This window comes from Megalobrama amblycephala, linkage group LG10, assembly GCF_018812025.1.
Source record: "Megalobrama amblycephala isolate DHTTF-2021 linkage group LG10, ASM1881202v1, whole genome shotgun sequence".
Lineage (NCBI taxonomy): Eukaryota > Metazoa > Chordata > Actinopteri > Cypriniformes > Xenocyprididae > Megalobrama > Megalobrama amblycephala.
In genome coordinates this window covers 1,458,879-1,486,852 of record NC_063053.1, presented here as the reverse complement: position 1 = coordinate 1,486,852, position 27,974 = coordinate 1,458,879, and the positions used below count along the sequence as shown (strand labels likewise).

The following is a 27,974-nucleotide window of genomic DNA, read 5'->3' as shown; positions in this document are numbered from 1 at the left end:
TCTGGTTTAAAATGAACCCAAAATATGTTGGGAATTAAAAATCAGACACATAATTACTAGAGGCAACAATAATAATCAAAAGGTGAACATTTATTAGTAAGCAATTTAATAAATGTTTATTATTATTTAAAAAATTGATTTATTAAACATATTTATAAATGTTAATTTCCAACATATTTTGGGTTCATTTTAAGTGAGCAATATAGTAATTTTTAATATTTAAATAAAACTACCCAGCAGGTTGAGCAAACATTTAACCCAACCACTGGGTTTGTCCACATTTAACCCAACTGCTGGGCTAAAACAACCCATTGCTGGGTTTGTCCACATTTAACCCAACCTCTAGGTCAAAACTACCCAATTGCTGGGTTTGTCCACATTTAACCTAACTGCTGGGCTAAAACAACCCATTGCTGGGTTTGTCCACATTTAACCCAACCGCTATGTCAAAACTACCCAATTGCTGGGTTTGTCCACATTTAACCCAACCGCTGGGCTAAAACAACCCATTGCTGGGTTTGTCCACATTTAACCCAACCGCTAGGTCAAAACAACCCAATCGCTGGGTTTGTCCACCTTTAACCCAACTGCTAGGTCAAAACAACCCAATCACTGGGTTTGTCCATATTTAACCCAATCGCTGTTTGTTGACATATAACACAATAGCTAGGTTTGTCCAAATTTATCCCAACTGCTGGGCCAAAACAACACAATCGCTGGATTGATCCATTTTTAACCCAGCTTGGGTTGTTTTTTAACCCAAAAGCATTTTTTTAGAGTGTGTCCAAATGCCGAACATCTTGCACTTACAGTGTAGCTCTGATAGTCTGGATCTGAGCATAAAGAAATAATCTGGTTTAGTTTACAGGTGAGCAGTGCCAAGAGCCGGTTTTACACTTTCTTAAGAAGAGCCTGAATGTAATTAGTCATCACATGGCACACAGTAATTGAATATTTATGCAAATGAGCAACAGAAACCACACTACAATGTTGGACACATGAAATGTTTGTTTAATTAGAAAGACGATAATATATTACTGCTGCTGTGGTTTTTAATGCCATTATCAACTGCCACAATTTTATCTTTGTTTACAATTTGAGCCAAAAAAAAAAAAAGGTTCTAGTTTAGGTATAAGTCTTCAAAAGGATGTTCATTTATTTATGCTACTGCCGTTAATTGGTAGTTTGGTCCAAACTAAATGATCTTATTCAAGTTTTAATGTTTAATCTGTCATTATTTTATAAATGTCCATATCCGTTAATGTAGTCATTGCACACACACAGAGCAACATGTTTTGCAAATAAATTGTTGCATTTCCAGGTTTCCTTGTCAATGAAATCTGATGGAACACTGGATCGTTTTCCTAGTTGTCTTTGTTTGTGTTTTATGTAAATGGTGCATGTTGTAATATTGTCAAACAATGGATCGTTAAATTAATAACAGGATGAAATGCAAACCAAAGGCTTAAGCAAACCTAGCTCGTATTGCATGCAATGTTACATTGTTTGAAAAATACCATGATTCTCTTGTGACTTGTGATCAAACATTATTCAACCATGAGATATACCACAGTCTAGTCTAGCCCATGTGAAAGAAGAACTATAGTGCTTTTGTTCTAGTTTAATCTAAAGTGTTTGTGTACATTTAGATGGTGTGGTTTTGTAAAGATCTCAACCCTATGGGCTTGACCATTATGAGCCCTCCTCCAGTGGGCGTGGCTTTCACTCCTCTTCTACTGTTGTATTCGCTTCAGCAAATAGAGATCAGAACAAGAAAGAGACGTAGGAGAGTAAGCATCGGCGAGGAAGTACATTTAAGAACCGAGAGAGACAAAAGACACACTCCAAAATAATCCTGTGGACAAGGATCTTACATGACAGCTGCTCTAAGAAAGCACATTCATCGAGAGTTTTAGAGGCATCGATTGTGTGATACTGGAATTGTACTTCTTTCTTTCTTTTTTTTTTTAACAACTTTTTTTAATCTGTGGATATTTGAAAATTGACCCTTCGTTTTGTTGTCTTCATCGTTAACATAATGCGCTAACGCGTTTATGCCTCGGCGGATATGTCTGACACGTCCAGGTGAGTTCATACTGGAGTATCGTACAGTATGCCGGTTTTTAAGGCAACTTGTTTTTGCGCTGTTTTGCATTAAAGGACTATACGCTAATAATATAACATTTTGCCGCCGTGATTGATTTAAAACGCCAAAAAATGGTTCAGTAAAATTAGGTTATTAATTTGTTTATTTATCATTATTTTTCGCGTTCTCGCGAAGCAAAACACTTAAGTTGCGCGCGGCGGCGGCGAAGGGAAAAAAGTGAAACTTCAGAAGAGCGCTGTCTGGTCGGTTTACGTAGTGTCCAGCTAAACAATGTCGCAAAAACAACAGAAGTTGAGATGTAGTAGAGAAGTCCACTCCCATCAGAGGACTATCCGTGTTGACATTTAACCAGAGTGAATAATTCAGATGTGTTTTGCAGTGGATAACGATAGGCACCTGTTTTCTTTGCCGTTATCCATTTAAAATAAGTCAAAATACGATGAAACACGCGGTTGTTGTTGAAGCTTTATAGGCGATACCCTACATTCGAGAGTAAAATATATATTTATTCGCGCGTTACTTTCGAAATAGAACTCGAAATGTTCCCGGCTGGAAGCCATGGCGATTTGGAACGTGCCGTGCGACGCGTTTTTTTTTTTTTTTTTTTTTTTTAAAGATCGTGTAAATCTTGTCGGTCGAACAAGTTCACGCTATTGTCTGTTTGGCTGAACACTTGGAGGCGTCGACGCGCTCCTATTAATAGGAAACTTTGTTTTGATACGCACGACATTGTTTCGCCGAAATCGCGAAAAATATAAATCGCGAAAAAAACAAGTTTGTACAATACTAATTACTGACGGTTGAATATCGAGCATCGCGACTCGCTGACAAGTGAAACTAAATAATAATAAAAAAACATGTACAGTATTCATTACTGTCAATAAATGCTGACTTTGCAGCTCGCTGACAAATGACATCAAAGAAAGAAATAGCGAAAATCGAAGAAATCGCGATCGCATGTTTATAACTGCGCGCCTACTGTACAGACAGTAAGGTAGGTGACTGACAAGTGCAGACACAACAAATATAGCGGTAGGTGACACTACAACAGCATGACAGGGCTATTATTTGTGCTATTTTAGCTTGTTTTGTATTTTGTTATAGGCTATTCGTCGCTGTTTTGTCATTGTTGCTTGCTTCGCTGTTTGTACAAAGCCGGCGTGACTGACAATGTTTACAGAGTTAACTCTACAGGGATGTGTTTTCATTTTAAAAAGACAGTCATAATAAACCTCTCTAGACCAGTTTGAAACAAAGAACGATGAAATGCGTGTACATTCCGCTACAGCGCGAGTTCGAAAGTAGCAACAATTGTGTATTTCACACGGTCGCGTCGCGCATTATAGAGTTTTATCCCAAAATGTAGGCTGTTTTGCTATAAGGAAGAAATAGGAAGTTAAAGTGGAGCTCGTTTGTGACGCACTTCGCCGGGTTACTTTAAAGCGTTCGCTGCCAGATGAGTTTCCAAACGCATGTTAATCCCCACGAAATAGACTGGAAATTCAAGCCCCCCCTGACAGCAACCCACACAATTCCTCTTCGAAACGCTTGCAAAAGACTGTAACGAGTGTTTTGTTTGTTCTGCAGAGAGCAAACGCTGGCCAATGACCCGGCCTCGCAGGGAATCGAAGAGAGCACCGGTGGCGGAGGTGTCTCGGGCTCCGAGCACTTCGCCTTCCCTCAGCCGAGCGAAGGGGACCCGTTAAGGGGAGGGATTTCCATGTCGAATAGTCACCAGTCGAGGTCACCGATGTCCCGAACTTTCTCCAGGTCCTCTAGTGGCTATTTTTCCGTCGACAGCGATTCTGTGCCAGGTTCCCCTCTAATGCCTAATATTTCCGAAGCGCAAGATGGTCAAAATGATGGTAAGAGCCCCCTGGCGAAAAAAAGGCACAATTTTGTGGTGTGTAAACACAACACTGACGCGACGAATATAGCGAGTCATCATAACGGTTTTTTCAGTCAGTTGATTAGTCCGTTAGGAATTTGATTATTTCAATTTTTCAGTTTCCCGCCCTGGTGTGACTGAGCTTTGTACACGCGCGGTCTTTAATATTTTGACGAAGATTATTAATTATTTATGATTATTGATCATTTATGGGGCTTGAAGTTAAAAAAGTCAATTATTATTATTAAATATTATCATTTGAATAAAATAAGACTTTATTCCCAAGGGCAAGGGGCTGTTTGATTTTGGGCCTGTGGATAGGTAGCCTATACAAATCAGATTTTCTTTATTAGTTCAATTGGATAAAGCATTATAGAAACTATTTTTGTTAATGAAAGATGGAAGTCTGAATATGGTGGGTGTAAAGCTTAAGAAAAACCCTCGCAATAAACACTCACAGATATTGTATGTGAAGAAGGTGCGTACAAATATTAATATAGTCACAACTCACTATTTTTTGAATGTCATCCATTTAAGTGTTTAACTTGGCTCTCAGTTTTCTACATTAGCACAGTGATAAGCAGTGTTTTGATGCTTGGCAGTGCACTTGTCTTAAGAATCGCTTCCAGAAAGCATGTTCTTCTCATTTTGAAGCTGCACATGTCTGCCTGAAGCCAAGTCGGCTAATTTATCTTTGTGACAGCTTCTTTAAAAGGAATAATCTGCATTTCCTTTCTGTTAAGATCACATTTTTCACTGTATTAGGAGGGTGTGTTAGTGTAAATAAGTGAAGTCTATACACTACTGGGCTAAAAAAGGGCCAAATATTTTAATCACAAATCACTGGTCAGGAAATTGCAAGAATTGCACAAATACTGTAGATAAAGTAAGATAGCACATAGGCTTCCCTAGCGTGCAGACAGCTTTTTACAGAGTCAGTGTTGTTGTTCCACTCAGTGTTATTGGCTTCATTAGTAGTTGAAAAATGTCTCCTAGTACTTCTGAGTTTAATGTGAGACCAAAGATCAAAGCTCTTACTCTAAAAATGCTGGGTTAAAAATAACCCAAGTTGGGTTAAAAATGGACAAACCCATCAGTTGGGTTAAATGCTTGACCAATCTGCTGGGCAGTTTTATTTTAACTCAACTATTGTTTAAAAATTAGTATACTGCTCGCTTAAAATGAACCCAAAATAGGTTGGAAATGAACATTTATTAATGTGTTATTAATGTGTAGTTCAATAAATAATAATTAAACAGTAATCATCTTTTGATTATTATTGTTGCCTCTAGTAATTATGTGTCTGATTTTTAATTTCCAACCTATTTTGGGTTCAGAAACAATAGTTTAAACAATAGTTGAGTTAAATAAAACTACCCAGCATGTTGACCCAACCGCTGGGTCAAAACAACCCAAACGCTGCATGGGTTTGTCCATTTTCAACCCAACTTTGGTTGTTTTTAACCCTGTGTTTTTTAGAGAGTATGAATTCAGGTTCTTGAAAGAAGAAAAAATTTGAATTAAAATAAGAAATGTCTTGATTTTTAGCATATTTAATGCCTGTTTGTCATAAAACTTCTTCATAAATGTTCATTTCCAACCAATTTTGGGTTCATATTAAGCAAGTAATACTGCAATTTTTAAACAATAGTTGAGTTAAATAAAACTACCCAGCATGTTGACCCAACCGCCGGGTCAAAACAACCCATTCGCTGCATGGGTTTGTTCATTTTCAACCCAACTTGGGTTGTTTTTAAGAGAATACAACTTCCCCTATTCTGCCAAAAACTTCATTTAGTCTTTGATGTTTTCCTGAGACAGCACTAGTGCATTTGCTTAAATTTTGCTAATTTCCTGACCAATAAATTGTGGTTAAGACAATCTTGGCCCATTATTTTGCCCAGGAGTGTATGTGTTTGTAAGAGGCCTGCTCGGTTCATTCACAACATCTTGCAAACACAATGCACCTGAGACACATGACCACAGCGTGTGACCCATCTTCTCATAATGCCTCTGATGGAGTGAGCTGATTTGCCTGTTGTCTTCTTGTTTACCTTCACTGTCAGCGAGGCCTCAAGAAGCCAGTCAGAGAATCAGCCTTAGTGCACGCAGTCAAAATAGACTAGCCTGTCTTTTGTGAAGGCTAGACATGAGATCCAACCATCTCTGTTTTCCCTATTGAGAGCCAGGAGATATGAGATGGCGATAATTGTCTTCCTGTAGCCACTCTTAATGGCGAAGAGAAACAACAATAACTTATCAGGACTCTCATCTGTTGCTCGCTCGACAGGAGAGTTCCTCTACCTTGTGTTGGCACAAGGTCTTGAATTTACACGTATGAACTTTGTGCCCTTTTTTATGGACCTCCTGTGGGTCAGACGTGTTATATTCGGTCCAAAGATACATAAAGATGTGTCGATAAACAAAACCAGAACAGAGCATGCCTTCATTCGACCACTTTAGATCAAATTTTGTCCTTGTTTGAGAGTAGTAAAGGCACAAGAGAATGAGGTGAAAGTGTTGACTAAAACTTAAAGTGATATTTGAGATATTGTCTGGTTGAACGCGAACAGGTCTAGCGGAGTTGTGAAAGGAAATGAGTATCCAATGGTCCTAATATGATTGAGCATGAGAAATAACAGTCAAACAGCTTCTCGCTTGAGTCATAGCAGGAGATCAATTTGAGTTCAGGCAGAATTTGGGTGATATTAGTGTTTAGCCTCATAATAACCTCAGCTACTGTCTTACCACTGACAGAAGGTGTCGATTTAACACCATTGGTAAATATTAAATCATGCTAATGGCCATGGAAAAACCAAACCAGAGGTTGCAGAGGTGGATGTTTGCATCAGAGGATGCCGTTTGGCTGCGTTTTCCATGGTGTGGAATTTACTCTATGCTAAGCAATCGATTCATGAAATTAAGCTTATTTACGTGACCTTCTGTGCACAATTCAATTGTGTTTTTGTAATCTTTAATTAAATTGACTTACTTTGAAATTGCATGATGCAAATCATTCCTATTGTATTGCAAATAACTTTAAGAAAATAAAACATATTCATCTGTGTTAGACCTAGCTTTATTTTGGACATTGTTTTAAGACAAAAGGGACCTATCATTATTAGTTTTAGTTTTTAAATCCCTTTAAATAATAAAAAAGTTGGGTTGAAAATGGACAAACCCAGTGATTGGGTTGTTTTAACCCAGCGGTTGGGTTAAATGTTAGCCCAACATGCTGGGTAGTTTTATTTAACTCAACTATTGTTTAAAAATTACTGTATGTCTGGCTTAAAATGAACCCAAAATATATTGGAAATTAAAAATCAGACACATAATTACTAGAGGCAACAATGAATGAATGAAAAAATCTTTATTTCGGTTGCATAACATATAAATGTATAATTTACCCACATAAGCATAAAAATATAAACAGAACCAACCGAAAAGGTGTAGGCTGAAGCCATAGCTTATTACACCTACCCTTATTACAGCGTCACATACCCTCCAACTGATATTAGGTGTGCAATTCCATCATCACAATTTACAACATAATAATCAAAAGGTGAACATTTATTGTGTATACATGTGTATTGTTTAATTATTCATTAAACATATTAATAAATGTTTATTTCCAACATACTTTGGGTTAATTTTAAGCAAGCAATACAAGTAATTTTCAATCAATAGTTGAGTTAAATAAAACTACCCAGCAGATTGGTCAAACATTTAACCCAAACACTGGGTTAAAACAACCCAATCACTGGGTTTGTCCATTTTCAACCCAGCATTTTTTAGAGAGTATGAATTCAGGTTCTTGAAAGAAGAAAAAATAGAATTAAAATAAGAAATGTCTTGATTTTTAGTTGTTTATAGCATATTTAATGCCTGTTTGTCATTAAACTTCTTCATAAATGTTCATTTCCAACCAATTTTGGATTCATTTTAAGCATGCAATACAGTCATTTTTTAACAATAGTTGGGTTAAATAAAACTACCCAGCAGGATGGTCAAACATTTAACCCAAACACTGGGTTTATCCATTTTAAACCCAACTTGGATTGATTTTAACCCTGCATTTTTTAGTGTACATATACAAATTGAGAATATTGAATATCAATTTTTGTTCATATATATTGCCCATCCCTTTCATTTGAGGTTGGAATGAGCTCTGGTATTGTTAGAGTGTCTTAAACTCGACTTTCGTTGTCTTTCTCAGAGGTATGGTTCGCCGAACATAGCCACCAGCACGCGCAGATGGCAGCACCTGTTGGAGCCATGCGGCCAGAGATGGCGGTCGCTCGGGAGCTGCGGCGCATCGGAGACGAGTTCAACCGCCTGTACTGTCATGGGGTGAGTACCATTTAGGTGACAGTGTGACACCATAGGATCAAGCGACGATGATGAAATATTTTCACTCGCTAGAGCAACAGCTGTCCAGGGGAGCCGGTTTGAGTTTGCGTTTGGAAGCCGCCCCCTCTCATATCAGAGTTTCAATCAGGTGTTGCTGAGAGGAGCGCGCATACGAAAGCGGTATCACAAGTCTCTGCAGATCAGGGCCTTAATGAGGGAAATGTTTACTCCACCGCTGTAAAGGGAGCTTTACTTTAATAACTTCTATTTCTTAATGTTGCATCACTCCAGCACCAGTCAAGGTTCTTCGTAGAGGATCAAGGCTGATGTGGTGTTCACACTTTGTTTTCAACCCTTTTTCTTTTTTTGATGTCATTGGGTTTCCGCGGGTCTTAATTTGCCCTTACGCAAATTAAAGCCTTAAAAAGGTCTTAAATCAGAGCAGAAAGTCGTAAATTCACAGTCATGGCATCAAATGTTGCTGTTTTCAATACAAATATCTAAACTTCTTTGATGCATTTACTGGAAACACTTTATTTTAGGGTTCAATTTTAACTAGTTGCTAGTTGTTTATTAGTACTTATAAAGCACATATTAATGCCTTATTCTGCATGACTTTATTCTACATCCCTTAATCCTACCCCATACCTACATTTAAACGCTACAAAAACTACCTTAATAAGCAGTAAATTAGTTAATTGAGGCAAAAGTTGTAGTTAATAGTGAATACATGTTCTCTATACTAGAGTGTTACCCATTTACTTTGCAAATGTAAATGAAGTGAGTTTATGCTTAAAACAAGAACAAATATCAGATTTTTCTGAGCCCATTGGCAAATATTTGTTCTTGTTTTAATCATGAACTCAAGATTTCATATCTTATGTCATTTTGCATCTCCAGTAAATGCATCTTGTTTTAAGAATCTTTAGACAATTACACTGGAAAACAAGACACAAAGACTGACGAAGAACAGCACTTTTTTTGCAGAAAGTAAGATATGTGCATATTCTATCTAGTGGTCTAGTGATATTCAAGCTCCTTTTTTTGTAAAATGAATTAAAATGCAGTAGATATCTGTTCGAAGTTGTATTTTCAAACTCTTGCCAATACAAATCATTGTGTTTCTCCCTAGATATTTACATTTAGAGAACAAATTAATGTATAAGTGCTCTTTACTTGGTCTTAAAAAGCAGTAACCAAAACTAAAACCAAAGCAGTCTCATTAGACATGCAGTGTGATGTCACACTGCTCAGGCCACGCCCACTGCCGCTGATTGACATTCCTGCATTACCATAGTTTCCGCCCTCAGCGAGTTGTACCGCCATTTTCTCCGCACTCGAGGAGCAGTAGCGTCAACAATGTCTTTTAAGCAATCCTGGTGTTCCGTTGTTGGATTAATATAAATATAAATATTGTTGATAATGCAAGGGAGAGAGAGAGTTTCTGGATAAGACTTTAATGCGCCCTTTTTGTACTGTGTTTTATTCAGCTCTTACAGTGATTTTCCGGACACTTCATCCTTTGTGTGATGTACAATAAACTTCATCAGTTAAGTTTTGTCTATAATTCGGACGGGGTCCGCTACAACAGACTTGTGCAGTTTCAGTGCGTGAGATTGTCCTGTTTTGTTGTTGTCGGTACACAGCTCACACAAAAGTCACCTTCAAATTAAGTAGCTTTCTGTTGGTCAGCATGGCGATTTTGGGTGACCAACTTGAACATGAGTAAAATCTGCATGGGGAACTCTTTCACGCTCACGCAAAACTCTCAAAAGTCAAGTCACCCTTATTTATATAGCGCTTTTTACAATGCAGATTGTATCAAAGCAGCTTTACAGTGATAACTGGTACATAATTTTTGCTGCACAGCAGCTCTTAAAGAATAGTGTCAATGCAGGCAGATCAAAGCACTGTTGAATAAATGTCAAGAATACTGTTGAATATCAAATGTCAAGTCAAATGTCAAGTGTCCCCAACTAAGCAAGCCAAAAGCACAGATTCCTGTTGAAATTGGGCACACGAAAAAATTGCAAACAGTTTACTTGTTTGCTATGCATTGATGAGCAATTAATACATTCGCTTAGGTAATATAGATAAAGCCTTGTTAGATATGAAATTAAAGTTTATACAGTGCTGACTCATGTTACGATGTTATAGGTCGTGTTATGCATTCCTTATGCAAATATAGCCGCGCTAGTACAGAATGTCCACCTTTGATTATCTATATGAACATGCAAACACGTTTTCTCTGTTTGGTGACGTTACTGCTTCTGATAAGATTGTGTTTTTGTAGGGGATAAATCTGAGATAATTGATACCTCCGTTGGAGAGTTATTGCCTTTCACCTCTTTGACTCCAGTACAGCGTCATACTTCCTGTTTGGGCAGCCGTCCAGTTGGACAAGGTTCTGTCTGGTAGTATTTGTGTTTATTATGTTGAGTCAGACCTTATGCTCTCAACTTGGCTTGTTTAAACTTCTTTGAGGATATTACATTGGCATGAGTAGCTTCTCGTAGTCGAGTTTTGATTGAGGCCGTCTCTGTGAGCTCAGTATGCAAAGAGAACCTTATCTACCCCGGCTATCATTGTGTGATTATTGCTGCGTAAAACTACCTTAGTCATTGTTAAGTGAGCGAGAGCTCTTGAAAGATATACCTGTAGGCAAGAGTCCAGACATGCTCATAAACAGCTCAACGCCACATTTATTAGTGGTGTTTGTTAAGGCAACAGTAACTATTTATTGCTCATACTTTGGGTTTCATTTGAACAAAAGTCTAACAATAAGTTTTAGACGTTTAGAGGTATGCAACAACACCCACTTTTTTATACACTACTATACCATTCAATTGTTTGGGGTTGGTACTTTTTTTTTTTTTTTTTTTAAGGCGTCCTTGATTTGACTTTTTTAACTTTAGTTAGTGTGTAATGTTGCTGTTTGATCATAAACAACATCTGCAAAGTTACGATGCTCAAAGTTCAATGCAAAGGAGATATTTTCTTTTACAGAAGTTGCTTTTCTTAGGACTACAACAAGCTTCACCTGAAGTAATATCCTTCCAGAGCTATCTCATGTCGTCAGAGAGATATAGGCCTGTTCTTATAGAATGCCGAATGACTCATTTACTGTAAACAAGTGCACTTGATTCATCAGTGCGGGAGTGATTCATTGTTGCTGGATTTGTCATGTTTGCCTGGTTCTCCAGACACACCCTGTAGCCTTATCAGGTTGTCGGACCCTAGAAGGCCCTTTATCAAAAAAAGAAGGTTCTAGGCTTGAAAAAATGTATTTTGCAAACAATTAATTTTGGCTGAAAAAGATTGCTAGATAGATTGTTCTCATTATAATGACTGTACACAAAAAATGCTGGGTTGAAAACAACCCAAGTTGGGTTGAAAATGGACAAACCCAGCGATTTTTGTTGTTTTGACCCAGTGGTTGGGTTAAATGTTAGCCCAACATGCTGGGTAGTTTTATTTAACTCAACTATTGTTTAAAAATTACTGTATGTCTGGCTTAAAATGAGCCCAAAATAGACTGGAAATTAAAAATCAGACACATAATTACTAAACTATAAAAAATACTGGGTTAAAAACAACCCAAGTTGGGTTGAAAATGGACAAACCGAGCGATTTTTGTTGTTTTGACCCAGTGGCTGGGTTAAATGTTAGCCCAACCTGCTGGGTAGTTTTATTTAACTCAACTATTGTTTAAAAATTACTGTATGTCTGGCTTAAAATGAACCCAAAATAGACTGGAAATTAAAAATCAGACACATAATTACTAAACTATAAAAAATACTGGGTTAAAAACAACCCAAGTTGGGTTGAAAATGGATAAACTCAGTAGTTGGGTTCAATGTTTTATTTAACCCAACTATTGTTTAAAAATTACTATCTTGCTTGCTTAAAATGAACTTAAAATATGTTGGAAATTAACATTTATTAATATGTTTAATAAAAGAACATTATTTAATGAATAATAATTCATTAAAACAATAAATATTTATTAAATTGCTTAATAATAAATGTTCACATTTTGATTATTATTGTTGCCTTTAGTAATTGTCGGATTTTTTAATTTCCGACATATATTGGGTTAATTTTAAGCAAGCAATACAGTAATTTTTAAACAATAGTTGAGTTAAATAAAACTACCCAGCACGTTAGGCAAACATTTAACCCAATCACTGAGTTTGCCCATTTTCAACCCAGTTTGGGTTGTTTTTATCCCAACATTTTTTAGAGAGTATGAATTCAGGTTCTTAAAAGAAGAAAAAATTGAATCAAAATAAGAAATGTCTTGATTTTTAGTTGTTTACAGCATATTTAATGCTTGTTTGTCTTATTTTAAAGCATTTTAAGTCATCTTGAGGTTGCCTTGGAAGTACAGCAGGTGATGATTTTGGCAATTTTGGATGTTAAAAGAATGCCAAACTCTTGAAGCAAAGTATTAAAGGGTCATTCGCATGTGAGATGCATTTAATGAATCACAACAAGCAGTCCTAACATTACAGGACCGTGTGCGTGACAACAGAGTTTCAGAAGACTCAGGAGGAGCAGAATTCATCCCAACCCCCCCTACAACCGCCCACTTCTGTTTAAGACTCACACTAATAGCCCTGGTGGAGTTTCTAATAGGCCGAGGGGTCATCTGAAAAGAGAGAAGAAAAAAGAGGGACAGAGGGAGGGTTGCATGGCAGAGCTGTATGTGTCTGGGACAGCTCAGCTTCATTATGTTTACCCTGCGGTTGAGCTCTGGGCTCTAATTATGCAGCGGGTCAGTCTCTTCAGCGCCATAGAGACGCACTCGGGCCTAGCGAGAGCCGCTCACAGTCAGGGTCAGAGAGGAACCGGCCTGCCAGCACTCTAAATGGAGGGGTTGGACATGACGCTTTTGTTTATTTCTCCTCTCATGTGTCTGTGATGTCACTTCAGGGGTTTGTTTTGATGCTCCTGTGTGTTTGTTTGTGTATTTAGAGCGTGTTTGTTTGACCTCTATACAGCGGATTTTGGAATGACTGCAGTATTTCCATATTCTGAAACTTTAGATTCAAGAAAATTGCAGGGTCATTGATTATGATTTCACTTTTTTTAACTTTAGTTAGTGTGTAATGTTGCTGTTTGATCATAAACAACATCTGCAAAGTTACGACGCTCAGAGTTCAATGCAAAGAGAGATATTTTCTTTTACAGAAATCGCTTTTTAAGGACTACAACGAGCTTCTTCCTGGGTTGGTGACATCACAAACCCTAAAATTTACATAAACCCCGCCCCTGAGAACACATAACAAAGGGGGCGGGGCCATGTTGGGCTGCTTTAGAGAAGAGGAAGAGTTGTTTTTGTAAATGCCGTCACTTTACGCCGGACTGCTTCACAAACGAGGGTCAATTCAACACAAAAGATGAACATGACGGCACATGCTAGTGGATGAGTTGAATCAACTCCACAGCAACTACATCAATTTATCCACTAACCATTCAGAAACGTCTAAAAGTTGTAACTTCTTCCTGAGTCTCTCCATCAGTGTCGACTCCGGTTTGAACAATGTAAGGCTGAACACTTTCATCATTTTGGCTGCATGAGATTCTCCAGCTTTGTTGTTGTTGAGCTGTTAAAGCTCCGCCCTCTTCTGGAAAGGGGGCGGGAGCAGCAGCTCATTTGCATTTAAAGGGAAACACACAAAAACGGCGTGCTGATTTCTAACACACTTGCGGCTGTCAGAGCAGAAACGAAAGCTTTTCTGTCTCCTCCTTTCGGTTTTGTATGTAAATTGTGCAAGCTTATTTTGTCCATTAGATTGCCCATACATTTAGCCTTCCCTCAAAGAAATCAGGACAGAAGTGGACAAAAGAGACGGATTAAAACACCATGTGTAAACAGGAATGTGTCTCCCTCGTGTACTTGTGATCAAAATGCATCTTAATACCAAGTGTAAACAACCCATGGAGTTATATAAGTTGTATTAATTTAATTTTACAGGTCTTGTCAATCACTTTGAAAAGTAACATCACACCTTTTCTATTCAAGAAGTACGATTTGATGTCTAATAAAGTCTAATACTATCTGTTAGGACTTTATTCAAATCTAAGTATGAGGAATATCAATAATGATGCACGCCACTAATAAAAAATAAATTAAGAAAACGTGAGCAATCAAATCTCTTTTGGCAGTTGTGTTTATTAAATGCAACGGCGCAAGAAACCCGTGTGAGCTTTCAGTTCGAGTTCCTCTCATAATCAGAAACTTCAGCTGGGATTTGTTGGAGAGCCTATAATTGTCCTCGATGTGCAGTGTTATAAAGTCAGTTTCCAGATCGTTCCCTCTCCTCAGCACTTCTCCAGCGCTGGCTCTCGGTTCACCAGCATCGATTGAGGAGTGCTGGTGTGACATGCTAGCACTCTGTTAGTAAGCACCGCTCTAATGCAGAGCAGATGTCTGGCCACAGAGCGCGCTTGTTGTTCCAGCCCTGCTAATGTCTGCATCTCGCCCTGCAAAATCGCACATGACGGACCTTTGTCAGCTCTTTGCATCAATGCTCTTTTGTTGCAGGCCTCTTCCCTGGAGAAATGGAACAGTCTAGTGCATTGTAGCTGATGAAGTTTCTATTGAGTCATGCGGCTACCTCTCAGGAGATGATTGCATGCGTTTATGTCCGAGCATGCTGCAAACTTACTGTCTCCCTGAGGGTTCTTGCTGTTTGAGTGACTACCAGTAAGTCAGAACCTCGACCGTCCCTCATGAAATGAATCATTGTAGAGGTAAAAAAAAAGCCTGCTCACACCAAGGTCTTAAAGAGTTAGTTCACACAAAAATGAAAGTTATCCCATGATTTACTCACCCTCAAGCCATCTTAGGTGTATATGACTATCTTCTTTCAGATGAGCACAAATATTCTGAAATTTGAAGCCCAAAAAAAATGCATCATAAAAATAATTCATACAACTCCAGGGGGTTAATAAAGACCTTCTGAAGAGAAGCGATGGGTTTTTGTAAGAAAAATATCTATATTTAAAACTTAAACTATAATAAGTAACTTCCGACAGACGACCGTACGCATCGATTTGCAATGGAAGAGTAACTCTTGACCGACGCATGACGTAATGACGAATGCAGAAGCTCAGAGGATAGAGCAAAACAAAACACCAAATTAGAAGTCTATAATGAGAAATTTTACAGTGAAATGTCAGAGGATTTCGATATATGGGAAGAGGAGCTTGAGTTTGTTGCCCAGCCCTATTTGTTTGAAACACGCAGTATGCATACGGTCGTCTGTCGGAAGTTAGTTATTTTACTTTATAAAGTTTTAAATATGGATATTTTTCTTCCCAAAACCCATCGCTTCTCTTCAGAAGGTCTTTATTAACCCCCTGGAGTCATGTGTAATTATATTCATGATGGATGGATGCATTTTTTTGGGGCTTAAAAATCTCGCCCCCTATTCACTCCCATTATAAAGCTTGGAAGAGCCAGAATATTTTTTATGTTTTATATATCTCTGATTGTGTTCGTTTGAAAGAAGATACTCATATACACCTAGAATGGTGAATTTTTATTTTTGAGTGAACTTAACCCCTTAAATTTGGCATGAAACGGAAGTTGAGATAATCTTTTCTATTGTGACGCATATTTGAGTGAAACGACTTCTCAAACAAGAACAAATGTAGGGCGGGACTTGATTTTGTCTGTGAGTTGATTGGATAGTTGTGGTTTGCTATTGGTCGATCTCATGTGAGTGACAGGTTGCCCCGCCCTTTTTTCCAAGCTTATGAACAATAAAAACACAGCCAATCATAATCCACCTGATTTTAAAGAGCTCGAGCATTAAAAGCAGCAGACGATAAAACTGCAGTGCAACAGAACGCTAATATAGTTATTGTTATAGTTATCGTTGTTGGGGTTACCGGACCTTTAGTTAGGATAGACATCATATTTAATTAGATGAGGATGAAAAATATTGTGCAAGAGTTTTATTTTTGAATTTACCATCAAAGTACACTTTTTTGGATGCAAATTATATGCAATTTTTAGAAATTCGAATTATGTAAAATCACTTTGAATTATTGTGCCCTGAGGAATCAATCACAATAAGACCAGGAACATGCATTTTTATATGATTTTTATCGTAAAATTTGCAATTAGCATTGTTAATTAACATTAACAATAGGGATGCACTAATATGAAAATTTTGGACGATACCGATAACCGATAATTCTTTATATTTGAAAACCGATATATTGGCCGATAAATCTAAATCTACGTTTTTATATAATTTTTGAGAGCCTGATTATAAAAACAAAAGTCTCACCATTAAAAGCCATGTCCCAAGCACACAATTATAATGTTCTCATCATAATTTTATGTAGCTTATATGACAGACTTGTGTTGTACGTTGCACTGCATTTTCCTTTCTGAAGTGATTTTCAGTCATATTTCAAGCAATTCAAAACCATCATGGTGATCAGTGCACATCTGAAGGAAATAATCCATTATTTATCGGCTTTAATACATTGGCCAAATTTTCTTATCAGGCCGATAAGACATTAAAAATGAACATATATCAGCCGATACCGATATGGTGGCCGATATATCGTGCATTCTTAATTAACACTGAGAAATTCATTTGTTGCAATATTTATTAATCTTTGTTAAAGTTAGTTAATAAAAATACATTCATGTTATCTCAGGTCAATACAGAAAGAAGTTTGATTTTAAAGATATAATAGTAAATGTTGAAATTAACATGAACTAAGATCAAATAAATGCTGTTCATGTTGTTGTTAACAAATGGAAAGTTTTAATTAGATATTATGAAATATTGTCATTGGTGTGATTGATTCTGCATCTGTATATACTGATTTTCTAAATATATATATCCCATCATACTACTTGACAGGCTGACATGCAGCTAATTAGTTGTAGTTTCTTTGTTCTCCATGTTTTTCTATTTCGTGAGTTTGTCACATGCTATTCCTCGACGTAAACTGAAAGCACATGCGCTTGTGTTGTATTACACTCGTTTTTATAGCGGTCCAGCCATCTGTGAGTGTATTAGCAGCTCGCTACAGTCTGTGAGGATTGTTTTGCTGCGCTCTGGCTTTGTCGAGTTGTGGCAGCTCTGTTTTTCTTGCATGTGGTCACTGGGTTTATTGCCACGCCAGACTCCATTGTCCCAGCGAGATGAGTCAAGGATGCCACTCTTTTACTCTCGTATGGTCTCCCTGTTCGCCCACTACAGATAGCAGACTAGATAAACACCATCTTTTGTGTCATTAAAGCTAACGGTGATGAATTGATCCCAGATGGAGGAGACGAGCGCTGATCTGTGTCGACTCGAACCAGGCTGAAAAAGTAAATAAGTCTTGTGTTTTTCCGCAGCGGCGCATAAGCTAATTGTGCTTGATTAGAGGGATGCGCCCCTGTCATTTTACTCGATCTTCAGTGTCACGCTGGTTTTGAAGACGCGCTCACCACATCACAACCAAGTGCCTTTTTCGTGACCCGCTCATGTTATGCATGCAAAACACAACTGCTCTTTCATAACAACACATGAACGGTTATGTAAACTAGTGATAGAGCAATAAACGTGGTGGCATTTGGCTATTTTAAGATAATCATATCCTCCGATATCTGTATCCAATTAACCCTTTCACACAGTTTGTAGTGTTCTAGCCGTTGGTGTGAGATTTTAGGTGTTATTTTAGAACGCATCACCGTGTTGTTTCCATTTTGACACATCAAGCTTGTCACAACAAACAACATACTTTGGGTTAGTTTTAAGTGAGCAATATAATAATGTTTAAACAATAGTTGGGTTAAATAAAACTACCTAGCAGGTTGGGTAAACATTTAACCCAACTGCTTGGGTTGTTTTTAACCCAGCCAGTGTACACAGTGTGTATCTGATTTGAATAAAACATATTGTCAAATTATGTTTGAAAGGATCATTATTGCCACTTCCATCAACATTAGTATTTTACAAATACTAACACTAGTACTTACACTCTAAAAAATGCTGGATTAAAACAACCCAAGTTGGGTTGAAAATGGACAAACCCAGCAATTGGGTTGTTTTGAACCAGTGGTTGGGTTAAATGTTTTATTTAACTCAACTATTGTTTAAAAATTACAGTATTGCTTACTTAAAATGAACCAAAAGTATGCTGGAAATTAACATTTATTAATATGTTTCATAAATGAACATTTATTAAAATTCATTAATAATAATTAAACAATAATCATTATTATTAAATTGTTTATTAATAAATGTCTGATTTTTAACATATTTTGGGTTCATTTTAAGCCAGACATATAGTAATTTTTAAACAATAGTTGAGTTAAATAAAACTACCCAGCAGGTTGGTCAATCATTTAACCCCTAGGTCAGGACAACCCAATTGCTGGGTTTGTCCTCATTTAACCCAACCACTGGGCTAAAACAACCCACTCACTGGGTTTGTCCACATTTAACCCAACTGCTGGGTCAAAATAACCCACTTACTGGGTTTGTCCACATTTAACCCAACTGCTGGGGTTGTCCACTGTTAACCCAACGCTTGGTCAAAACAACCCACTCACTGAGTTTGACCACATTTAACCCAACCGCTGGGTCAAAACAACCCAATCGCTGGGTTTGTCCAAATTTAACCCAACCGCTGGGTCAAAACAAACCCCTCACTGGGTTTGTCCACATTTAACCCGACCGCTGGGTCAAAACAACCCAATTTCTGGGTTATTTCAAGTTTAACCCAACCGCTGGGTCAAAACAACCTACTCACTGGGTTTGTCCACATTTAACCCAAACACTGGGTCAAAACAACCCAATCGCTGGGTTTGTCCAAATTTAATCCAACCACTGGGTCAAAACAACCCAATTGCTGGGTTTGTTCAAATTTAACCCAACCGCTGGGTTATTTCAAGTTTAACCCAACCACTGGGCTAAAACAACCCAATCACTGGGTTTGTCCAAATTTAACCCAACCGCTGGGTCAAAACAACCTACTCACTGGGTTTGTCCACATTTAACCCAAACACTAGGTCAAAACAACCCAATTGCTGGGTTATTCCAAGTTTAACCCAACTGGTGGGCAAACACAACCCAATCGCTGGGTTTGTCCACATTAAACCCAACTGCTGGGTCAAAACAACCCAGTCACTGGGTTGAATTGTAATGTCTGAAAAATAAACTTTGTGGTTTAAAACTGAACAATTTAGACACGTTTGAGTCTGGCTCGGCACCAGCCGAAGTGTGAAAGCAGATTTTAATTTAGCGGTAGATCATGTGACGCACTGAACATTCTAATCACGCTGGTGTGATTGTACGTGTCTAATGCTGCGTTCACACCGAACGCATCTGGGGCGTCAAATTCGCGTCAGACGCGTCTAGTTGGACGCTTGAACATTTTGAAGTCAGACGCTTCAGACGCGCATCAAATTCGTCCTATTTGCATGTCTAAACAAAGTGTGTTCAGACGCGAATTCGTGTCATGGGAGGGGCTTCCATCTCTTTCTGCACAGAGTCTCCACCGCTGATCACGTCATAAACACGTTACTACCAAAGCAGAGTCCCTGATTGGTTAACGCGCCGCAAATTTTCGCCAAAGTTCAGATTTTTCCACTCGGGCGTCTAGGGTGTCAGACGCTCAATTCGCGCCGCAGGACATCTAGACGCGTGTTTACATTGACTTAACATGTAAATCAGACGCGTTCCGTGTGAACACAGCATAAGGGTTAATAGAAGCATTAAATCACCCTCCAAATTGGAAAGTTCTAACTCTGAATTCTGATTGGTTGATTCAGTAATATGTCATTTTTGAGTGTCAAGTAAGTGCTTTTATTGATACATTTGACAATGCATCCTTTTCCCCACATTTTGGCCTTCCGTCCAGTGTTTTCATCCCGTTATAGCTGAGCTTTTTAAAGATACTCTTCCAAGTGGATACAAATGAAACCGGAGGTATTAGAATATATGAGATATTTTACTAATAAAATGACGTGCCAGAAGAACAGCGTTAGAACTCTATGTCTGGTATCTCAGTGAGTTTTTATTACATTTTATGTACGCACAGTAAGATGATTTAAGCGCTTTCCAATGTTTCAGCACTTGGACAGAGAGCTTTTGAAACAAAAACGTGTCCAGATTAATGTAGACGGATTGTAGCTCGGCTTCTTTCAGCTAGTATGCATGTTAATCGCACTACAGCTGTGCGCTTGATATGCACAACTTATATTGTGCAATGACAGTCCTACTCTCTTGTTATCGCCAATGGCCATTAAGAAAACCCTTATCAGAAAGCGTAGTATTTCAGATTAAAATTCTTTCAGATTTAATATGCGGTACAGCTTCCTCTCTGAAATGCCCCTTGAATTAGCTTCAACTGAACTCAGTGACCTCAGGAGTTGTTTTGTTGTGGAAGTCATTGAATACAGTGATACATGGTTTAGCATTGAGTCACGCTCAAGTTGAACGTCATGTGAAAATATGCAGCATTTGAAACGAGCATTTCTCTTTGAAGTACATTCAGTTTGAGCTCCACAGTCACACTGACTCATGATTCTCTTGTATAACCACACACACACACACACACACACACACACACACACACAGAGTGAAATCTCCCTCCATTTCAGTCCACTTCCTCCTCACCTGTTTCCTCTGGCTGAATACACAATCCCTCCTTGGGCACGTTGTGATTTTTGGCAGGGCTTTTACTGAATTAAAAGGTGTTTTCTTTAGTCTTTGCATTTGTTTGTAAAGAAAGTGTTTTATGACAGGGTCTGATTTAGACCACATGCTGCAGGTTGATTGTATTCATAAACACACACCTGCCTTGATCCAGCGCTTTAATGTATGCGTGTGCAATAGTGAATCTCATGAAACCTGTCAAAAACATGTCACGGGTCATATTTCATCGCAAAACCAGAAGAAATAATATTATGCATAAATATTAACAGTTATTTATTAATAATAAAGCACTTAACCCCCATTACTGTAAATGTTGTTGTATAAAAATAATAAAAATAAATAGGGATGCACTGATGTGAAAATTTTGGCCGATACCGATAACCGATAATTCTAAATTTGAAAGCCGATAACCGATATATTGGCCCATAAATCTAAATCATAATTTTTATATAATTTTTGAAAGCCTGATTACAAAAACAAAAGTCTCACTATTAAAAGCCATGTCTCAAACACATAATTATAAAGTTCTCATTATAATATTATGTAGATTATATGACAGACTTGCGCTGCACATGTATTTTACTTTTTGAAATGATTTTCACTTATATTTCATGCAATTCAAACCATCATGGTGAACAGTGCACATATTTATCGGCTTTAATATATCGGCCAAATTTTCTTATCGGGCCAATAACAACATTAAAAATGAACAAAAATATCGGCCGATACCGATATGGATCTCTATCGTGCATCTCTAAAAATAAATATATAAAATATTTAAAATAATATTAGGGATGTGTACAATATATCGGCCACCATATCGGTATTGTTCGATATATGTTCATTTTTTAATATCATTATCGGCCCGATAAGAAAATTTGGCCGATATAAAGAATTATCGGTTATTGGTATCAGACAGGGCTTTTAATGGTGAGACTTTTGTTTTTGTAATCAGGCTCTCAAAAATAAAATATATAAAATGTTGATTTTAATTTATGGGCCAATATATCGGTTATCGGCTTTCAAATATAAAGAATTATCGGTTATCGGTATCAGCCAATCGGTGCATCCCTAAATAATATTAAGATATTAATAGAACTTGTTAGTTTATATTAATATTAAATGCATTATATATATGACTTATATAATTGAATATGTTAATGTATACATTTTTTTTAAATTAGTATTTAAATTGCAAAGTGTTTATATCACTCTGTGAATTCTTTGTTATTGTACATATTATTGTATTTTTTCAATATTATATAAATAATTTAAGTTTAATAATTCTAATACAAATAATATAATGTAGTATTTATACAAATAATTTAGTTATTTGAAATGTTTTTCTTCTTTGGGATTGTGGGGTGAAATATGACGGACATTCTCCCAGCCTGTTGATTGTTGCCATCTCAGAGTATGGGTCTGTAGATTCTTATCCTGGAGGTGAGGGGGACGCCCAGGCCTGCTGTTTTTCATCCTTTTTTCATTCTCTACAGGAAAGGCTTTTTTTCTCGTCTTTTTTTCTGGCTTGTAGAGTGTGTTTCCTCACGAGTTCCTGCCAGTCTCCTGGGGGAAATGCCCCTGCTGCTTATCGCAGTCATTCAGCACGCCGGCTGAACGCAAGCGCAGAGCTGCAGGCCAAAAAGAGGCCACCTGGTTCAGGTCAACCGCTGCCAAATCTCACAGACACGGAGCTCACCGGATAACCTGGCAGCTGCTAGTTCCTGTATTGCATTTGTTGTAGATCTCACCGCTGTAAAGATACTGTAAATCCCTCAAAGCATCAAGGTCTCAACATGGTATTTTATGTGTCAACATGGTGCACAGTGTCACGGTATAAGCTGAAGGACTTACCTGGGCGGCTCTTAACTGTAAAGATTAGCAGATATGAGTCAGAACGATTTCAACATGCGTGTACGTGCACTAATATGCATGTGTCTGTAACTATACGTTGGGCACGGGTCAGTTAGTCAGGTAAACGGTGAGCATTTAGATCTAAATTCAACCCCTTTAGCATTTACCAAATGTGTTGAATTTACAGGATAGATGCACCATTAAGAGTTAGTATACTATGCTTCCAGCATGCTAAAACCTAAATTTAGAGTTGCATCTGTAAATCTGTGCCATTTAAGCAACATCAAAGCACCAACAAATGCAATAGAGTGCTACAGTTTCCAACCCAGTTTGCTTCACCCTGGTTTTCTCGACAAAAACCCAATAGGATTTTTCCATTGGCTTTTGGATTGTTGCAGAAAATAAGCTCTTTACAATTGAGCACAACTTTTTATTAATTTTTAAGGATTAGTTCATGTTAGAATTAAAATGTCCTGCTAGTTTACTCAGCCCCATGTCATCCAAGATGTTCATGTCTTTCTTTCTTCGGTTGAAAAGAAATGAAGGTTTTTGAGGAAAACATTCCAGGATTTTTCTCCATATAGTGGACTTCACTGGGGTTCAACGGGTTGAAGGTCCAAATGTCAGTTTCAGTGCAGCTTCAAAGAGCTCTACATGATCCCAGACGAGGAATAAGAGTCTCATCTAGAGAAACCATCGGCCATTTTTTGCATCGCAGTGCAAGAACAAGCATTTGTGGTTAAAAAGTATAGAATTTTATTTTATTTTTTTTACAAAATGAGTGATGGTTTTTCTAGATCAGACTCTTATTCCTCGTCTGGGATCATTTAGAGCTCTTTGAAGCTGCACTGAAACTGACATTTGGACCTTCAACCCGTTGAACCCCAGTGAAGTCCACTATAAGGACTATATGTTTTCCTCAAAAACCTTCATTTCTTTTCCACTGAAGAAAGAAAGACATGAACATTTTAGATGACATGGGGGGTGAGTAAATTATCAGGAAATTTTCATTCAGAAATTTTAATTCTAATAAAAAAAAACCATTGATTTCAGGACGATGGAACCGGAAGTGCTAAAATGTCTTGTTTCCGGGTTTTGGCCCTCTAAAATTGGCCTACATCATCCCTGCATCTTCTCAGCTCTGAGAAGCGTTTGTCTGTATTTTGATTTGCAATTTGTCTCTTTGTGAAAACATGTATTACACCTCTGATTCTCACTTAAATGCCTTGTTTCTCTTTCATCCTAACAGGCTGGTCCAGGCGGGAACAACGCGGCCCAGCTGCACGCTCCCAACGAACATCCCATCGTCGTGTGGATGAATGACGTGATTGCACGTCTAGTACAGTTTTTCCTGCGAAGAAGATGATTGACACATTGAATGCCCAGCAGACGTGTAGCAAACATGTAGCATCCTCCTCTCTTGACTGTATATTTGTACATAAATAAGGGATAACAGCAGTGCTGCTCATCCGCAACCTCTCCGGGTTTCGGCGTACAGTTTTGGACCTGTCGGGATGTGTGCAGATCTGGACGGATATATTAATTGGGAACCCTCGGCCATCCATAGACTGACTCACAGCAGAGTTTCCTGCGTTCACATGGAAAGCTGAGCCATTAGATGCTGTGTTGACGTGAAAATTGTGGAGGTTTTTGTTGCACCGTATGATCCCCATGCGGAGTGTGGAAACCGTGCCTTCATTGCCTGTTTGCCCTTGACATGCCTCTCCTTTCTTGTCTTCACCTATCTGTCTTTTTTCTTCATGGCTTTTATATTTATTTTTCACTGTATTTAATTTGTACATCTTATGTATAATTTCATGAACGTGGACGTTAGTCGGTCAAGCGATGACATTATTGGTTCTGCCTGTCCCTCGCGTGTTTTTATTGGCTCCAAGTTTGCACTTGCGTTTGGTTTGCGTAGTCTATACAAATCGGATGAAATATAACATAATAATCCCATAACAGAAAATGAAGTTGATTTGAGACCAAAAACATCAACAATATACAGAGATTTTACCTATTCTTTCAAAAACTGTTTGCATGATGAATGAACTTTCGCCAGTCTTTCATTGGCTTCCGAGTTCGAAATACAAGCCAAATAATTAAAAGGCCTTTTCACATGACTCATGTCAACATCTCCCAAAAAACTGAACTCTTAAAAAGCTTGAATGCAGGTCAAGCATTGTAACTTTGGGGACATTATAAAATGTAAAACTAGTACAAAGCACTAGTATAAGTTGTAATTTGGCTGCCAAGTAAAAATGACAAAGATAAATAATGAATATTTTCCAAGAGATCGCAACCTTAAAGCGCGGCTACATTTACCGTTGCTCTACGAAATTTCGCAGGCGAAATCCAGTCATTTCAATACATGTTCGGGAGTTTCGTGTGATTGCGGAAAACCCGTGCAGATTTCATTCATGTTCAAGTTAGTCATGCAAATTCTCTGCTTTGACTGACAGAAAGCTGCTTGGTCTGAAAGTGACTTCTCTGTAAGCAACACTATTAACAATAGACAATAAACCTTTTTTGCCTGCGAAATTTTGCTAACGTAACCGCACCTATAGAGTTATACCCATTGATATGTCCTTACAGAGCTCCGCACATGACATGTACGAAAAAAAATCCCTTGATTTTCTAAATCGTGCACACAATTTACTATTTTGTTTCCTCGATTTGCTAAATTGTGCACGATTTAATATTTCATTCCCGCAATTTGCTAAATTGTGCGCACGATTTACTATTTTATTCCCGTGATTTGCTAAATCGCGCTCACGATTTACTATTTCATTCTCGCAATTTGCTAAATTGTGCGGACGATTTGTTATTTCATTCCCACGATTTGCTAAATTGCGCTCACGATTTAATATTTCATTCTCGCAATTTGCTAAATTGTGCGGACGATTTGCTATTTCATTCCCGCGATTTGCTAAATTGCGCTCACGATTTAATATTTCATTCTCGCAATTTGCTAAATTGTGCGGACGATTTACTATTTCATTCCCGCGATTTGCTAAATTGTGCGGACGATTTACTATTTCATTCCCGCGATTTGCTAAATTGCGCTCACGATTTAATATTTAATTCTCGCAATTTGCTAAATTGTGCGGCCGATTTACTATTTCATTCTCGCAATTTGCTAAATTGTGCGGACGATTTGCTATTTCATTCCCGCGATTTGCTAAATTGTGCGGATGATTTACTATTTCATTCCTGCGATTTGCTAAATTGTGCTCACGATTTACTATTTCATTCTCGCAATTTGCTAAATTGTGCGGACGATTTGCTATTTCATTCCCGCGATTTGCTAAATTGTGCGCACGATTTACTATTTCATTCCCGCGATTTGCTAAATTGTGCGCACAATTTACTATTTCATTCCCGCGATTTGCTAAATTGTGCGCACAATTTACTTTTTCTTCTTGCATGTCATGTGTGGGGCTCCGTAGTCCTTACCAATAATATAACATTCAAATTTCAAATAATTTCCGCTCTCATCATCTCGTGTCATATACAACACAACATACTGAGCAGTGAATATACGTTTTACTTGTCATTTTCCGGTTATAGGCTCAAATGCACGTCAAGCCTCTTGTTTACTTTCACTTTATTCCTCTTCGCCAGTGCTCTGTCTGCAATGCTTTTCGTGCAAAGTTCAAAGTGTGGCATTGTTTAGAGTCATGTGAAAAGGTCTTACGAACACCTTCAGGTACTAGAACAGTATATGAATTATTTTATGTAAGTGAATACCAGTAAAAATTAATCACATTGGACAGGCAAAGGTAGTGAGTATGTGTAACTAATATGGACGTCTTTGTTATTTTAACATCATAAACATTTGGTATTTCGGTTTGTTTGATTCTTTGTTTGGTCTTTATTAGAGATGGGAAATGAGAGCATAAGTGAAATTTTAATGATTCCATTAATATTCCAACAGATTGTGCTTATGCCTAGTTTTGTGAATCTAGTTTAGGTCAAGGGGTTTTTATGTGGATTTTATCATTTAGTTAGTTGCTGTTGCAAACAGCTTTATCCCAAAGTGATCATACATGTGAAAAAACCTGCAATAAAGTGCCTTGCTCAATAGAGCAGGTTTTTTTTTTTTTATTATTATTATTATTATTACACCAAACTTGGGAATGAATTTGCAACCCTTATAGTTAATTGCCCTTGTCCACCAGTAGTGCACACTATTCAACACCAGCCTTACCCCACTTCTAACAAACTGGCTTGACTAATTGACCTTTAACCAGCCTCAGGGACTAAGGGAAATACGCCTGTGTAGATTTCTTGAACAAACCAGTCTTCCATCTTTACTTCGGTGTATTGGTTCTCTTCCTGGCTTTGCTTTTTATCACCATTGTCCCAGTATTCCAGTAAACAATGCACAAGGCTCAGGACGAGTCGTCAAGTATGTTGGTATAATACTGTGTTTTATAATTGCAAAGAATTGAGTAAATATGAACTGATGTGTTGACTACCTACCATGAATGGTATTGCCGAAAGTTTAAGAAGTAGATATATAAGATCCGTCGGTTAGACATTCCACGTGTGGAAGACGCATGGCCCTGTGTTATCATATGCATTTGTTTGTATGTCGGTTTTATAGATTCTCTTTGCCAAAATGACAGTTGTCTACCGTTCCAGGTTTACCACTCAAACCAAAGACCTCGTTTTTCAATGCTACTGGCATTGTGCGTTGTGTCATGCTCTATGTTTTCGTTCTCTGCCTTTGCTGAAGGACTCTAGCAGCTTAACCTTTGATTCCAGAACAAACCTTTTTTTCTGAGGGAAATCCATGAATTTCAGGCCAACCTGTGTATTTCCCACTGGACCTCTGACTGAGTCTTTTCAGTCCTGTTGCACTGAACACCCGCATCGCCCAATCTGACGCCACCCAGGACCCAGTACATTTGTAGCACAATGACAATTTTTGTTTTTGTTTGTTTTGTCTGTTAAATGCATCTTTTTGTATTTTGCACTGAACTTTCTATGTGCTAATTTGTGCAATACTGCTGTAAATAAAAGCCGCTTTTTTCAACTTTCTAAATACAGACTCAGTCTTTTTTAAAGGGGTGCTTGATTATGATTT

The 27,974-nt window shown here is 37.8% G+C and overlaps 1 protein-coding gene across 1 annotated transcript; it reads left to right on the top strand.

Moving 5' to 3' along the window:
• Positions 1-517: 517 nt before the first annotated feature.
• bcl2l11 (BCL2 like 11) lies at positions 518-27,932 on the top strand. The gene is made up of 4 exons (XM_048203885.1): positions 518-2,085; positions 3,695-3,972; positions 8,212-8,345; positions 24,132-27,932. The coding sequence occupies exons 1-4, from the start codon at positions 2,069-2,071 to the stop codon at positions 24,246-24,248; spliced, it is 546 nt and encodes a 181-aa protein (XP_048059842.1). The 5' UTR covers positions 518-2,068; the 3' UTR covers positions 24,249-27,932.
• Positions 27,933-27,974: the final 42 nt, after the last annotated feature.

Bases quoted from the DNA above. Each gene is read 5' to 3' on its own strand.
- bcl2l11 (XM_048203885.1), top strand. The intron at 3,973-8,211 runs GTAAGAGCCCCC...TGTCTTTCTCAG, and splicing joins GCAAGATGGTCAAAATGATG to AGGTATGGTTCGCCGAACAT. The intron at 8,346-24,131 runs GTGAGTACCATT...TCATCCTAACAG, and splicing joins ACCGCCTGTACTGTCATGGG to GCTGGTCCAGGCGGGAACAA.